This window comes from Amblyomma americanum, chromosome 5 (genome assembly GCF_052857255.1).
Source record: "Amblyomma americanum isolate KBUSLIRL-KWMA chromosome 5, ASM5285725v1, whole genome shotgun sequence".
Taxonomy (NCBI): Eukaryota; Metazoa; Arthropoda; class Arachnida; order Ixodida; family Ixodidae; genus Amblyomma; species Amblyomma americanum.
In genome coordinates this window covers 174,630,000-174,646,464 of record NC_135501.1, presented here as the reverse complement: position 1 = coordinate 174,646,464, position 16,465 = coordinate 174,630,000, and the positions used below count along the sequence as shown (strand labels likewise).

The 16,465-nt window shown below is 50.2% G+C and overlaps 1 protein-coding gene across 1 annotated transcript in view; it reads right to left on the bottom strand.

Annotated features, from left to right (window-relative positions):
- Nucleotides 1-411: 411 nt before the first annotated feature.
- The window catches only part of LOC144135325 (prolyl 4-hydroxylase subunit alpha-2-like), a 39,921-nt gene continuing 23,867 nt past the window's right edge, over nucleotides 412-16,465 (bottom strand). The window contains exons 4-7 of the mRNA XM_077668025.1: nucleotides 7,206-7,377; nucleotides 5,726-5,917; nucleotides 2,527-2,802; nucleotides 412-650 (exon numbers count right to left, since the gene is read on the bottom strand). Coding sequence (XP_077524151.1) covers nucleotides 420-650; nucleotides 2,527-2,802; nucleotides 5,726-5,917; nucleotides 7,206-7,377 — 871 coding nt within the window. The 3' untranslated portion in view covers nucleotides 412-419. The remainder of the gene's footprint in view (nucleotides 651-2,526; nucleotides 2,803-5,725; nucleotides 5,918-7,205; nucleotides 7,378-16,465) is intronic.

Sequence of the window (16,465 nt, the reverse complement as noted above, 5' to 3'; positions counted from 1 at the left end):
CCGTCCGTCCGTCCGTCCGTCCGTCCGTCCGTCCGTCCGTCCGTCCGTCCGTCCGTCCATCCATCCATCCATCCATCCATCCATCCATCCATCCATCCATCCATCCATCCATCCATCCATCCATCCATCCATCCATCCATCCATCCATCCATCCATCCATCCATCCATCCATCCATCCATCCATCCATCCATCCATCCATCCATCCAGTACCCAAAGCTGCTTGCTCTTCTCGCTGGGCAGTGTGTTATGGCGCTGCAATCGGCACCGCAAACTTCAGCGCAAGTTCCCCATCGCTCCCAGTCCCAAACCTAGACGGGGCAGGGATAAGGCTCACATTGTGTCAGCCGTGTGGGGGGCATGATCGCGCATGAAGAAGAAACGAGCCAGACGAGCAGTGCGCATGTGCGAGTGTAATTGGCTAGCGAACGGATGCGGGCCAGTCGTAGGGCATGCGGGACTGCCCCAACTCGTGGAGCCACTTCGTGGCGATCCACTTGGAGCCCACGAGAACGGGGCACGCTCCGTGCGTGGTGCGGTTGTTGCCCACGCTCCGCGTTCTGTTGGCGGGGTTGTGCTGAAAGCGCCCTCCGTTGGCCGGGTTCGGCAGCAGGTTGAGCCAGAACAGTGCGCGTCCTTCTTTCGCCTCCACCTGCGTTATGTAAACAGCCTGACTTAGGAGGGTAAGCAGCCACAGCATTACCACGTGCCCTTATTAGACACCTTTAGCATACTGTGCACCGTGTTACTTTTGCCGATATCGGAGTTCCGGGAGTCCGCCGACCTGTGCTCGCGCTGATTGGTCCCGATGCGCCCTTGAAAAAATTTCTTTGGACAGTCTATAAACTGTCCATAGACTTCTGTCTCTAACGTCTCTAGACTCTATAGATAAACACCAGAGAAAAGTCTATAGGCAATATAAATCCTATAGACAGTATATAGACAATCTGTAGTATTATGGCCATACACTTTTAGTAGACTTTTGTCTATAGACAGCCTATAGACTATGAATAGACAAAAAGAAAAATCTACAGGAAGTCAATAGAGCCTATACGAAGTCTAAAGACTGTCTATAGACCATTTTTATAACGGCGGCAGGCGTGCGCACAGGATGGATGGACGGACGGATAAGGTTGAACCCTTTAAATCGGGCGGTGGCTCAAGCCGCCTAGCCATATGAATCGTGAAATTTCACTCTTGTCTTGATTTTAGCTACCAACCAGATAATATCCGCTTGGTTACTTCTGTGTCCGCTTAAAATCTATTTTTCCTTCATTGTCCTTAAACCCCAATGCTTTGTATAAATCAGCCCCGCTCATTTACACTGTAGGATGAACCCCTTTACAGAAAAGTGTCAACAAGTGTTCAGCCGTTTCCTCATACTCCTCGTGACGTGTCTATCTCGCGGTACCTGACTCTATATGTATTAGTCCGCAAAACTCCCACTCGCCTCGAACAACAAAGAGCTAACTTCCCCTACCATTATTGTAGATATTTTCTTTGGCAATTTCCTGCTTAAATATTCTGTATGGTCACAGTGCCGGTTTCGTCAGCATAACCCTGTTTTCCACAGAGCTCTCCGTTTAACCTTTTTCTTGACCGATAATTGTTGATTTGCCCCAGCTGCTGTCCAGGCAGTTGCTTTGTCAATTTTCTAGTTCTCTTTCTCCATTTTGTGTCCACATTCCTTATGTACAGGTAACTGAAAACTTTCCTAGCCCCTGCTTTTCCCCCTTTCTCTCAAGCGCTCCGGGTACCTGGAGCCATCTGGCGCACATAAGGCGAACTGCGCATCTGCACTGGTGGCGCTCGGGACATCGGTACTCCGGTAACGCTAACACGGTATGCTGAAGGTGATTGTTGTCATACCCAAGGAAACATAAATAGAGGCTGGAAGGGGTCTCATATCGCTACGCGGGTCGCATAGACAAACCTTTTATTCGCCTGCGGTCCAGTAGCCGCAGAAAAGCGAAGGTGAGGGAAAAGCTAAGGAAAAGAACACCCCTCATGTCGCCACGACCGATTCTGCCGCCACCTCGGACGTGGTGGAAGTCAAACAATAGTATTGCTTTAGAACAGAGTGACCTCATCGGTTAGGGGGACCAGTGGGGTGCTAGTGCACATGCGCAGAACGCTAACGCCCATTGGTTTAGCGTTCTGTGCATGCGCCAATGGCGCTTCGCAATTCCCCTATCCCTCCAACCGACAGGGTCTCCCTATTCTAAAGTTATCCAATGACTCACCATCCGGGATTGGTGCGAAGTTAGGAGACTGCTACCTCTCGATTTCCTAATAAAATTTTCATCCATTCTTTTATGCAAGACGAGGTGATCAACTGGATGGCGAACAGCGCTGAAGCAACGCGATACGGATGGATAGTAGACCGAGTTGTGACTGGCAAGGCGCTTCCTGAACAAAGGCTGCAATCGTTAGGCTTAGCTGGCTGCGTGTTTGAAACCCTGCGCTAAAGGCTTCCCGCGTCGTTTTCAGGCGTTCTATGGCGCAACGCGTGTGCACATGCGCACAACCTTCAGTCCGAGATCGGGGAAGACTGTGCCTCCTCCCCTGTGGACGTCCGACAGGTACATGAGCCAGGTGGCGGCCCGCTGTCCCGAGTGCATCTCCTCCTGGGAGGGCTGCTCGTGCTGCCGCGTGTAGTCGGCATGCGGCGAGTAGTGACCGCCCACGCCGTAGTTGACCACCTGCAGCTCCTCGGAGCTCTCGAAGCTCATGCCAGTCACCGCGGAGGCAGCGGAGCTCAGCTGCGCCACTAGCGGCACCTCGTGGTCGCGGAGCCAGGCCACCTGCACGCGGTATGGGTGGATGGACACAGCACTCGCATCAGGGTGGTCGTTCGATGCCGCATGCGACGTTATGTAATAGTATAGGACGCGAATTGGAGCACGCGGTCCCGTCGGTGCACAGCATATATATATATATATATATATATATATATATATATATATATATATATATATATATATATATATATATATATATATATATATATATATATATATATATATATAGCCTTCCAAACTCTATTCTACCACCCTTTCTCCCCTTTTCACCACCTGGAGTATACAGGGTGTTTAACCTAACGCTACACAATTTTTAATAATAATAATAATTGTTTTTTTCGGGGGGGAAAGGAAATGGCGCAGTCTGTCTCATATATCGTTGGACACCTGAACCGCACCGTAAGAAAAGGAATAAAGGAGGGAGTGAAAGAAGAAAGGAAAAAAGAGGTGCCGTAGTGGAGGGCTCTGGAATAATTTCGACCACCTGGGGATCTTTAACGTGCACTGGCATAATAATAATAATAATTGGTTTTTTGGGGAAAGGAAATGGCGCAGTATCTGTCTCATATATCGTTGGACACCTGAACCGCGCCGTAAGGGAAGGGGTAAAGGAGGGAGTGAAAGAAGAAAGGAAGAATAGGTGCCGTAGTGGAGGGCTCCGGAATAATTTCGACCACCTGGGGATCTTTAACGTGCACTGACATCGCACAGCACACGGGCGCCTCAGCGTTTTTCCTCCATAAAAACGCAGCCGCCGCGGTCGGGTTCGAACCCGGGAACTCCGGATCAGTAGTCGAGCGCCCTAACCACTGAGCCACCGCGGCGGGGCTGCGCTGGCATTGCACATCACACGGGCGCCTTAGCGTTTTGCCTCCGTAAAAACGCAGCCGCCGCGGTCGTGTTCGATCCCGGGAACTCGCAATTTTTTAAAAATAGGTTTTTGAGTTATAAGGGCGCCTTTTTTTCGGTATACCATTGTCAGCGGTGTAGTAAACCACTACACAATTTTTAACAATAGTTTTTTTTTAGTTATAAGGGCGCTTTTTTTCGGTATAGCATTGTCAGGGGTGTAGCACATCAGAATACAAATAAGACGTGCTAAGTAGCAGGATGGTTAACTAATACTGTATAGTTAGATTATAAATATTATCTTCAGGTTCCTTAATTATTGAGAGGCGTGTAAGCCACTGCAAGTAATATCTGTATCAGTTTTTAGAATTTAGAAAACGCGGCTACCCTCGACGCTGTGGCCCAACAAATTTTCGCTAAATCGCGCCAGAATACATGTGCTTTCGAGAAGCCTGCAGGCAAAGCAACCCCTCCAGTGCGGGTAACTCGTCGAAAGAACCAAATTTTGTTGGGCCACAGCGTCGAGGGTAACCGAGTTTCCGAGATTCTAAAAACTGGCATGGACGTAACTTACGGTGGGCTACATGTCTCTCAATAATTAAGGAGCCTAACGGTAGAAGTTAAAAGTTAACGATTCAATATTAATTAACAAGCCTGCTAGTTAGCTCGTCTCAGTTGTTTCTAGTGTTCTACACCGCTGACAATGCTATGCCGAAAAAAGCGCACTTCTAACTAAAAAAGCCTATATTTAAAAATTGTGTAAAGTGTTAGTTGAGACATGCTGTATACTGGGTGGCGTCAAGTCATTTCGACGACTAGCTCACCCTGGCATGCCACTCCCACGATCTTCTGAGAACTTGTATGTCGCTGGTAATGACAAGGTTTTCTGGCTGTCTCCAGGAGACAAAAATAATTTACAGTATGCTTCGCGTCGACGTCACGTAAAATATACAGAAGATCAAATTCTCCTGGTAAGAGTAAGCAGTGAGAGCTTCATCGAAACGGAGCTTGTGGCGAATCATTCGTAACCCGACTTCAGGCAATGCGCCACTTACCTACCGTCTTGCTAATAAACAGCCGCCGTTCGTTCGTTTCTTGAGCACAAGTATTTAACGCGACAGCGTTAGAGCTGACGTTCGGAAGTGAAGCCGTGCGCGTTGTCGCATTAATTCAGGATTGGTCGGCCGAGGTTGTGACGCCACAGCACAGTCGAGAAATGAAAGCTATGTACGACATCAGACACCGAGAGTCGAGGAGTTGGCGGGGAGACAGCTGCTCAGCACTCAAAGTGTGTGGAAAATTTCCACTGCTCTGTGACTGGCGCGTCGGGTCATGTGACAGGGTGCGTGATGTGGCTGCGGGAGTACGGGAGGGGCGAGGCAGCGCTTCTCAAAAAGAACAAGGCTCCAAGACCGATGCGTGCGTACCTTAAAGGGACACTGAGGAGAAATTGAATTTGGCTTGTATCGATAGAATAGCAGCTCCTGATCACAAAAACGCCACTCTTACTGAAAACAAAGCTCTTGTAATGTAGAAAATAGCAAGAACCAAAATACAGGTATCGCCGTCACAGGCCAATCTCGCAAGTACAAGCGTGATGACTTCCTAGGACAAGAGGCGCAACCTTGAAGGAATTTTCCTTACTTCATGGAAGTCGTGAATCTCTGAGGCTGGCAAAGGGAGGTTGCGCACCGCACCGCTAGCCGTCAGAAATCACGGAGTCTGCGTTTACGTCACGTGTCACGTCACTCCGTTCTGAGACGTCATAAGAGTTGCTGTGGCGTCATAAGAGTTCCCCGAGTTTGAATCAGAGCGGCGGGAAAAACTTTTTCATCTTCGAATCCAAATTTCTTTGAAATAAGTGCATCTTTCGCGCCCGGACAAGCGGCAACGAAGCCATGAAATGCCGAACTATCAGATTTTGCTAACAAAAAAAAATTGATAGAGCTCTCCTCTGTGTCCCTTTAAACATGCTCTTGGAGTTGAAAAAAAGTTACTTCCAACGTTATCGCGTTCGGCTCTGTAAGCGTAGGTTAAAAGCTTGCAACTTTCAGCCGAAAGTCTAGACTATATGTACCTTGCTCGTGCGTACTGGTGAAACGGTCTGCCTCCTCACGGCGTTGAAGACCAGGGCCCGGAACAACAATGGCTCCGCCATCTTCCGGAGGGCGCGAGCGTGGCGCTTGGTGAGGAAGTTGTACACGAGCCCGATGCGCGGATCCTCGTTCAGCACTTCAACGTGCAGAGGACGCAGGACCAGCATGGGATGCTGCGCACCGATTCCGTCAATTATACTGCAGTGCGCAGCCAACGACATTAGAAGCTCATCTCAGCAGAACAAAGAAGATCATGCTTTGCCATGGCCACAAAGCTGTAGGATGGTGCAGCTGATGTTTCGGAACAAAGCAATCCCAGAAGATGTGGCACCTTCTGGGTTTGGTTTTTGGAGAAAGGAAATGGCGCAGTATCTGTCTCACATATCGGCGGGCACCTGAACCGCGCCATAAGGGATGGGATAAAGGAGGGAGAGAAAGAAGAAGGAAGTGCCGTAGTGGAGGGCTCCGGAATAATTTCAACCACCTAGGGATCTTTAACGGGCACTGACATCGCACAGCACACGGGCGCCTTAGCGTTTCGCGGCCGGGCTGCCAGTGTTATGGACCTTAGGGACATAAACACTTGAGTGCAGTGGGGTCGCGCGGAGACCCAGGGGCGTGCCCCGACTTCCTCTCCAACAATAAAGTTTTTTTTTTCTCTCTCTCTCTCCGCCATCGAAACGCAGCCGCCGCGGTCTGGTTCGAACCCGGGAACTCCGGATCTGTAGCCTAGCACCCTAAGCACTGAGCCACCGCGGCGGGGCACACACTATGAAGAGTGGCGAGTATTCGTCTGCTACTGGTTGAAAATAAACGTAGGTGCGAGACGCAGGCGCCATATGGTTGCACGAAGAGCCAGCTGCGCCTGCTAAATGACGTGTGCTTGACAGCCACCGCCATCTGTCGTATGCGCCTGTCACTAACATGAACTGCGCATGCGCAATAGGCGCATAATAATAATAATAATTGCTTTTGGGGGGAAAGGAAATGGCGCAGTATCTGTCTCATATATCGTTGGACACCTGCGTAAGGGAAGGGTAAAGGAGGGAGTGAAAGAAGAAAGGAAGAGAGAGGTGCCGTAGTGGAGGGCTCCGGATTAATAGGAGCAGGCGATTTCATTTTCAACGAGTGGACTGGAGGATAAGAGGCGCGCATGCGCAGAGTGGCCTCGCGAAAAAGGCATGGTACGCGGGAAAAAGGAGGATTTAAATGTCTCAGTTCTAGCAAAGCATGGGGTAAGCGAATCGGGATGATGATGGCCTGTGATGCATGTAGCTAAAAATGATAAGAGATAATGATAAAAGTTTCGGCAATATCGAAAAAGATGACACTGGTGTTAAGCTCCAGCTGCGTTTCCCGATTTTCGCAGCAGAGCGCTAAAACTGCGTAATTTCTTAAAGCCTGGCTCCACTCAGCTGAGACACCCTGCATAATATATGCAGGAGACAACGCAGCACTGACCGTGGTAATGTGAAGCACGACGCAGCGCAGGCCCGCTGAGGTGGAGGACGTTGCATTGCGGGCGAATGAGCGGCTCGAGGAACAGAGGTTCTCGAAGCTGGCCGCATCGGTCGCCACCGACGAATACTGCAGGCGTGCGTCGGCCTGCACTTTCTCCACCAGCTTGGCGCGCCTGGATATGAGGTCGAGACCCGACAGCGCCTTTCAGATCGTATACTGAAAGCATAGTACTGTCTAAACGGGAAAGTACTAAAATGGGAGTAAATGCACCATTTAGTCCTTGCGATGAACAGTCTAGACCCTAAGGGAATAATGGTTGCGCTTTAAGGGCCTATAGATGTGGCGACGCCATGGTCCACACATTCCCCAAGTCACAAGTCGCTGTCGTGCGATGACAGGTCACTCTGTCGCACAACAGAAGAATCTGTCGCACGACAGAAAATTCTTTCGTGTTTTTTGATCGCGTCTAAACACGAATACGCCTATGGACCTCCTTCACCCCGCGACGTCACGAAGATGCGGTGGCGCCGATGTTAGCAGGGACTTTCGCATGGTAGGCAAAACAGGTTCCGCTTGCCAGCGCCTACCGCAGCTGCCGCAGTTACCGGCGGCTGCTTCAAGCCTGTGCACTGCAGAAGCAGCGTGTATTGACCAGCTGCGTCACTGCTGGATCCGCGTAGTAGCTTAAAAAATATTAAATTAGCCTCGATAGGTTTCTCGCGCATAATTTCCGCATTCGGAAACTGGCTAACAGGCATTGGGCCACGGTAGTAAAGCGCGAAGTCTGGGAGTCGATAGGCACTGACACTCAATGCACTTAATAGCATGCAAGTTACTGCGTTCATTCACCTGAACTTTAGGATAGTAGGCTGATAATTGCTCAAGGAAAAAAAAGACATATTGTTACGTCTCGCCTACAACGCGCGGTATAGCCGGCGCGGATGCAACGGACGCCGCGGCTTCGTTCATCGCGGCCGCATCGTCTCCCGCCAAGCGCGTCCAGGCAGGTTTCAGTGCCTCGTGTCGTCGTGCGTGCGTGTGTGTGTGTGTGCATGCTGGTGCCCACGCTTGTCAAAGCGCGGCAGCCGGGGAGAGAAGCTCCGCAACTGGGAGGCGAGGAGGTCTGACCGGCGCCGGCCAGGCGGACGCGCACGTCACGCCTGAACATGTTCAAGCGTCGCCGTATCGGATGACTCTTCCCAAGCCGCTCCTTCTTGCCCTCGACTCCGAGGGTATATAAAGGGAGCTGCCCCGGACGCCAACGAGAGCCTTCGATTCCTTCCTTCGAGTAACGTGGTCGCCCTGACCGGCTGCTCTTTTGCGATGCCAGAATAAACTAGTTGTTCTGTTGCCAGTCGACTCTTCCTTTGCCGGGACCTTCGGATGTTTCCAGCTTTGCCCCAGGCCGCCAGGCCAACGCTACCCTTGGGGCTTGCAACCCAAATGCAACAACTGGTTGCCAGCGGTGAGATCCCGACAACGGAGGCCAGCAGCGAAGATATGCGGTCAACTGTATGCTGAGCAGCTCAACGACCATCCGGGAGCAGTGCAACGAGCCCTGTGTGATGACTGGTTGCCTGCAGCGGAACGACTGCGCTGAATTCGTGGCTGCGAGGTTTGGTGAGTGCGGGACTTTCTTCTTCTGAGTTTTGCCAGGCTTTTGTTAGTGTCAGAAACAGAGCTGGTAATTGTGGTTGTCGTTGCTGCCGGGTTAGTTTGCGGCAAGACAATAGTAGGCAGTAGAGAAAGCAGCATTCGGAGCAGCCATGGATTTGAAGTCGTTGCGCAAACCGAAATTGCTGGAGCTTGCAAGAGAGTTGGGTCTGGATGTCTCAGACAAACTCAGAAAACCAGAACTGCTAAGGGCTATTCTTGAGTTGGAGGCTGAGGATGACGAGCTGTCGGAATGCCTTGAGACCATTGAGGAGAGGGAACAAAAAGAAAAAGAGAAAAACGAGCGCGAACGTAAAGAGCAAAAAGAGAAAGACGAGCGCGAACGTAAAGAACAAAAAGAGAAAGAGGAGCGAGAACGTAAAGAACAAAAAGAGAAAGAAGAGCGCGACCGTCAACACGCTTTGGAAATGAAGCGTCTCGAGGTAGAGATGGAACGCGCTCGTAATGGAAGTCAGGCACACGGTGCAGGAGAACGGGTATCGTTCAAAATGACTGACCTGATGCGGCCGTTTAAGCTTGGAGAGGACATTGGTTTGTTCCTGGTTAACTTTGAGCGAACGTGCGAGAAGCAGGGGTTCTCTCGGGAAACGTGGCCACAGCGCTTGCTCACTTTGTTACCCGCCGAGGCGGCCGACGTAGTCGCTCGCTTGAAGAGAGAGGAGGCAGAGGATTTCGACCAAGTGAAATCGAGTCTGCTAAAAAAGTACAGGCTGTCAGCGGAGGCGTTCCGTCGGAAGTTTCGGGAAAATGAAAAAGGCAGAAATGAGTCATATACAGAGTTTGCCTACAGGCTTATGTCAAACATGCAGGAGTGGCTCAAAGAAGAGAAAGCGTTTGGTGACCACGAGAAAATTCTGCAGTGTTTCGGGCTGGAACAGTTTTATAGTCGGTTACCTGAGAACGTGCGGTACTGGGTCTTGGATAGGCCAGACGTTAGTACAGTGGCTAAAGCCGCCGAGCTAGCCGAGGAGTTTGTGACGCGTCGGGCTCGCGGAGCTAAGGACGGTCAAAAGGGTGAATTTGGCTCCAAGTCTGAGAGGCCGAAGTTCACACCCAAGAGAGCAAGGGGGGACACGCGTAGTGCGGATGCGAGTGAAAGCAGTCCGACCGAACGTAAGGAGACGGCGGCAGCCGAAGCCGAACGCAGAAAGCGGTTCGAGAGGAGGCAAGCGCGCGTGTGTTATACGTGCCAGAAGCCGGGTCACTTTTCGGCGCAGTGTCCAGAAACAAAAAGAGAAGTCGTGTGTTTGTCATTATGTAGCACTGACGAGAACATGAAGCTTCTCGAGCCTTACATGCGAGACTTCCTCGTGAACGGGAAAGAGTGCCGAGTGCTTCGTGATTCCGCAGCTACAATGGATGTAGTTCACCCCTCTTACGTAGAACCCGATATGTTCACGGGCGAGTGCGCATGGATCAAGCAAGCCGTGGAAGCTCATAGCGTGTGTCTGCCCGTAGCAAAAGTGGTTATTGAAGGACCTTTCGGAGCAATTGAGACGGAGGCCGTAGTGTCATCTATGCTGCCCCCCCAGTACCCGTACCTATTTTCGAACAGGTCCGATCACCTCCTGCGCGAGAAGGGGCTTTTGTTTGGTGAGGCTAGCGTTCAGGCCTTAACCAGACCGAGAGTTCGGGAGCTCGCTGCAAAGGCGGTAGTTTCGGGGCCGACGTTGTCGAACAATGAGAAAGGGTCGGAGACGCAGCAAGCTGATATTCCGAGCACGTCAGAACTGGATAAAATTGAGCCTGTAGCTTTGAAGGCACCAGGTACTGGAGAGGAAATGCCCAACACGGGAAAGTTAAAAGAGCTTCCGGTCGAGCTTCCGGGACTAAGCTCAGTGACGAACAGGGAAGACACTGATCAGGTCATTAGTGACTTAATCATTAAAGCACCGCTGTCGCCTGAGCAGAAAACCGAACTACACCAACTCTTACAAGAGTTTCAAGGTCAGTTCTCTGAGAGGCCTGGTAGGACTTCTGTCCTTACGCATGATATAGAACTTACCTCCCCAGAGCCAGTACGATCCAAGGCGTACCGGGTGTCACCCCGCCAGCGCGATATTATGGAGGCTGAGGTAAAGAAAATGCTACAGCTCGGTGTTATTGAGGCGGGTGAGAGTGATTATACCTCCCCTTTGATTTTAGTTGAGGTACCGGGCAAGGAACCTCGTCCTTGCGTCGACTACCGCAGGCTTAATTCTATCACTAAGGATCAAATTTATCCGATCCCTAACATCGAGGAGCGCCTTGAGACAGTTAGTAGCGCTCAGTTTATTTCCACCCTAGATCTTGTCAGGGGTTATTGGCAGGTTCCACTTACAGAAGAGGCTAGTAGGTATGCGGCGTTCATTTCACCAATGGGAACATTCCGTCCTAAAGTTTTGAGTTTTGGTTTGAAGAACGCGCCATACTGCTTTTCAAGCCTCATGGACAAAGTGTTGCGAGGACAGGAAGAATTCGCATTACCGTATTTAGACGACGTAGCGATATTCTCCGCATCCTGGTCTGAGCATATGGCACACTTGCGGGCAGTGCTAACCCGCCTGCGCGAAGCGGGCTTGACAGTCAAGGCTCCCAAGTGCCAATTAGCACAGGCCGAGGTTGTCTACCTCGGTCACGTGATTGGACAGGGTCGTCGCCGCCCCTCTGAAATAAAGGTGGCCGCTGTGCGAGACTTCCCGCAACCGCGCACGAAGACCGATATTCGGTCGTTCTTAGGTGTCGCCGGCTACTATCAGAGGTACATCCCCAGGTACTCCGATATCGCGGCTCCCCTGACGGATGCTCTAAGAAAAACAGAGCCCCAAACAGTCGTCCGGAGCGAGACAAAGGAAAGAGCTTTTAGCGCCCTAAAGAGCGCCCTAACAAGCCAGCCTGTGCTACGATCGCCAGACTACACAAAAGGGTTCGTTGTTCAGTGCGATGCTAGTGAGCGAGGCATGGGCGTTGTACTGTGCCAAAGGGACAATGGAGAAGTGGAACACCCCGTCCTGTATGCTAGTCGTAAGCTGACCTGTCGTGAGCAGGCGTACAGCGCCACCGAGAAAGAGTGTGCGTGTCTCGTGTGGGCCGTTCAGAAATTGTCATGCTACCTAGCCGGCTCGAGGTTTATCATTGAGACGGATCACTGCCCTCTCCAATGGCTGCAGAACATCTCTCCCAAAAATGGCCACCTCCTGCGCTGGAGCCTCGCTTTGCAACAATATTCCTTTGAGGTGCGTTACAAAAAGGGGAGTCTCAACGGTAACGCCGATGGCTTAAGTCGAAGCCCCTAACGTAGGAATCCGCCTCAAAGTTGTTGGTTACTGATGTTTTCTTCCTGAGGCAGGATTTTTAACATATTGCTTTTGTTTAGTGTTTCAAAGTGATTATGTGCTTTCTTGTGCAATTTTCCAATTTGTGGACGCGTTCTGAGTGCTGCTTGACTACTGTATGGAACTAGGCAGTAGTATAAAAGGGGAAAGAGCCTGGCAGAACTTAGTGAGGGTTGTCTCGTGCTTGCTGACTGAGCGGTTGCGTTTCGGCGTAGTTCTAACGCTTGCTGGGAACGAGCACAAAAATGGCAACTCTCCTGAAGTGACTTTGCAGTGCCCTGTGTGATCCTGAACCTGAGAACGAGGCCTTCTCTGTGCGCTGCGCTCAAGCAACGTCGAGGGACGACCGGTTTCGTTTACAAGCATCATCGAGCGACATCCCTCTGGACAGCGGATGCAGTCCCCTGACCATCGGGATCTCCTTCTCCCGGCGGGGCGGTCTGTTACGTCTCGCCTACAACGCGCGGTATAGCCGGCGCGGATGCAACGGACGCCGCGGCTTCGTTCATCGCGGCCGCATCGTCTCCCGCCAAGCGCGTCCAGGCAGGTTTCAGTGCCTCGTGTCGTCGTGCGTGCGTGTGTGTGTGTGTGCATGCTGGTGCCCACGCTTGTCAAAGCGCGGCAGCCGGGGAGAGAAGCTCCGCAACTGGGAGGCGAGGAGGTCTGACCGGCGCCGGCCAGGCGGACGCGCACGTCACGCCTGAACATGTTCAAGCGTCGCCGTATCGGATGACTCTTCCCAAGCCGCTCCTTCTTGCCCTCGACTCCGAGGGTATATAAAGGGAGCTGCCCCGGACGCCAACGAGAGCCTTCGATTCCTTCCTTCGAGTAACGTGGTCGCCCTGACCGGCTGCTCTTTTGCGATGCCAGAATAAACTAGTTGTTCTGTTGCCAGTCGACTCTTCCTTTGCCGGGACCTTCGGATGTTTCCAGCTTTGCCCCAGGCCGCCAGGCCAACGCTACCCTTGGGGCTTGCAACCCAAATGCAACAATATGTAGCTGCACACGTACTTATCACCTTGAGCCGGAGTGCACGGGGCACCGACAGGTTCACTCGCCCCCAAGGAATGCATTTTTTTGTTAATAGCACACCATGTTTAAATGGCGCGTTTTGTGACATTTAATATTTACTTGAAACTGTTTCTTGATATGACGACGTAATTATTTCATTCGAGCAGAAACAAGTCTGGTAAGTTGTGTCAATCTTGCGCGGTCGCGTTGGTGTGCTTAGAATAGCGTACCTTAAGTGTGCTAAACGCCATATGCTTTTTCATTGCATCATGCATGTGTCATGTTTCATGAGGTAGTACATGATCGCGAAGCTTGTTTGGAAAGAAGCAGCCGCAGGCGTGCTACTAACAGACACGTGGCGAGATTGAGAAGGGACGTGGCATGAAAAGTGTTTTCGTTATTCATGCATGCGATATGTAACTAAACTTGGTGCAAATATGAAATTCCTACGCTAGTTTCAGTCATTCCTTTTATTTATAGCTATACCTGGCGGAGTTCTGGGTAATTATAATTAACACCGTCGTCAAGTCCCCCCAAGCTAGGTCTCAAATAATTGAGTAGATAGTGCGCAGTTTTTTTATGCCAGCATGTGCATAAAGCCCTGTTCTGTATGATGACGCGATTAGTTCTTTTTCTATATGATCAGTACTTATGCATGCATAGTTACATGAAAACGTTTCTTACAAAAAACGAACACAATACTGCACGTGTAGGGAAAAAAATCGAGAGATTTATTACGCTCCTCAACGTCTCAGGAATAGTTTGCGACAAATGGAATCATTTGATTTTCATGCGAATTACGAAGGTGAGTGATCCAGTCGCAGAAAATGCGAGAGGTCAGAAAACGAACCTTAAAGTTTATTCCCTCGTTTATGGCATCTTCGCTTTCGCTTTGGTCAAAGAAATGCGGCACTGAAATCAAAAAAATTACCTCACAATTTTTGACGACCACACTTCTAAAAAGTGTAATTTATAAATTTGTACTCAATATTTTGCTATAATTTTTCGTCACGAAACTAGACTTCAGGGCTAGGAAAGAGAATAATTCTAGAAATCAAAAATTTTCATCAAATCGACCAGCTTAACAAGAGGACAAGTCGGCCTGGCTGGTGCGTGGTCATGCGGCTAATAACAGCGCTAAGCGAGACAGGAGATCGGGGACACGACGCTGTCCCCACTTTTCGCGCAGCGCGACACGTACGTATGTCAGCAGACGGTGAGCGCATGTCTGCTCCGACGAAACAACGCCAGCACTTCCCCTCACTACTGTCCCGAAGTAAAATCATTCCGGCTAGTGCACAGTGTCAAAACTTGTTTTATTCAATGACTAGCGCATAAATAAACGGCAGGAACGCTTTCTACATGTTTACTACTAACCATATATACAATACCGAGTGGCAAACTATTTCTCTTTATAGGCCGCACGTGGACAACGCGAGCTCGTGTACTTCGACAAATTACTAAGTTGGAAGCATCGACCATTGCTATGATTCGCAGAAACTGGAAACGCGCCTACAAGCCTTGAAAACCCGCGCACAACACCTATCCGCGACGCCACTCCCCGACCTTTTGCCTACCACGAGCTCGCTAGCGACTGCACCGCCACCTTGTTTGTTTACAAACATGCAGGAGGTCCATATGGGAGTAAAAAGAGAGTGGGGTGTCTTCTAACGCATTCCGTTTTATAAAAAGGAGTGCGCTACAAGACAGCTTACTTCTATTTTACTCTTTTCCTGTTTAGAGTGCACGGGATTAACACCCATTGCACATTTAGTTATTTCTGGCGGTCACTGGCTCACAGTGTCAGTTTATAGAAAATTGGTCTCTGTAAATTTTACATGTATATAGTTTGCATGAGGCACCGTTACCAGGTTAAATGGTATCGATGTCGTAGCTCTACTAAGAAGTCCCTCCTTCACCCGCTGTCATAAGGTACAACAGCTTTTGTTATAAATGCACAGGTCACTGAATCTGCTTCCGGAGCTTTCAGCATGGCTCGTTTTTCGCCGCCAGCGGTCCAAATCTCCTCGGGGGTAAGTATGTTCCTCCAAGCTAAGACGACAGAGCCACACGAGACTTGCAAAGGTCGTGGGTTCGGTGCCCACCGGTAGTGTGTGATCTCTTCTACTTTCTGTTTAAACATGCACACTTAAAATGATTGCGCATTAGTTTTCCTCTTGAACTACTAATAAAAACAGCAATAATACCAATTACCCATCGTATTCCTTGGTTTAAAAAGAGTAAGGTAAACAGATAATTTCGCCCATTTATGTCTCCTCCACTCATTTTCTTATCTTCCATTGGTGGGAGCCTGACAAGCTTAGGACCTCTTTTCTTTCCCTCAGTTTTCCTTATCTCTGCCCCGAAACATCCATTTTCAAAGGTTTCTGTTCTTGACTGACAGCTGCTCATTACGCGCAAGTGCCACACAAAAATCAACATTAAAGCTCCATAGAAGGTTAATCGGCATCGAACCGGATCCCTTTAGATCGGGGGCTGCGGGCACACTACCCCAATGCCATTGAGAGACGTTAATAATCTATTCTAATCTAACCATCAGCCATATTATGTCCACCGCAGAGCGAAGGCCTCTACCATGTCTTTCTAATTAACAACGTCTTTTGCCAGCTGTGCCCACCGTATGCACGCAAACTTATTGATCTCATTCGCCCACCTAACCTTTCTGCCGCCCCCTGCTACGCTTGCCTTCTCTTAGAATCCACTCCGTTGCCCTTGAGGACCAGCGGTTTTCTCGCCTTTGCATTACATGCCCTGCCCAAGCCCATTGCGACCTCACACAACACAGTAGGCCCTTTAGATTACATGAACATTTACAGTTAATTAGAACCACCAATAAATGTGGACGACGATGTGCACTAAAGCAGTATGTGCTGGCAACAATTAAGCCAGTCGGTGTAGGCGAAACCGTGTGCCAGGGTACTTTACAGCGGCCGTAGGGACCCTTAGCGCTATCGCGTCAAACGTTTAAGATGAATTTAAGTGTCCACAGAGATTTTTTTTAACGCCATAGCGTTAAAGCTCCCGTGGTTCAGAAAATTCGGCGGCGTTGATCGGAGAAGCAACCAGGCAGGCCATCTAGGTCACGTGACTTTGTGGCGTCATCACAACCTGCCCTCTGAGGCAGGTGGCAGTTAAATTGATGTCTGTTCGCTCGGGAAGAGCACCCTGGGCAGCACAAGGCCCACCAGTGCCAGCACCTAAGATCGCAGGGCATCGCTTAACCGCTGCACCACTGCTACA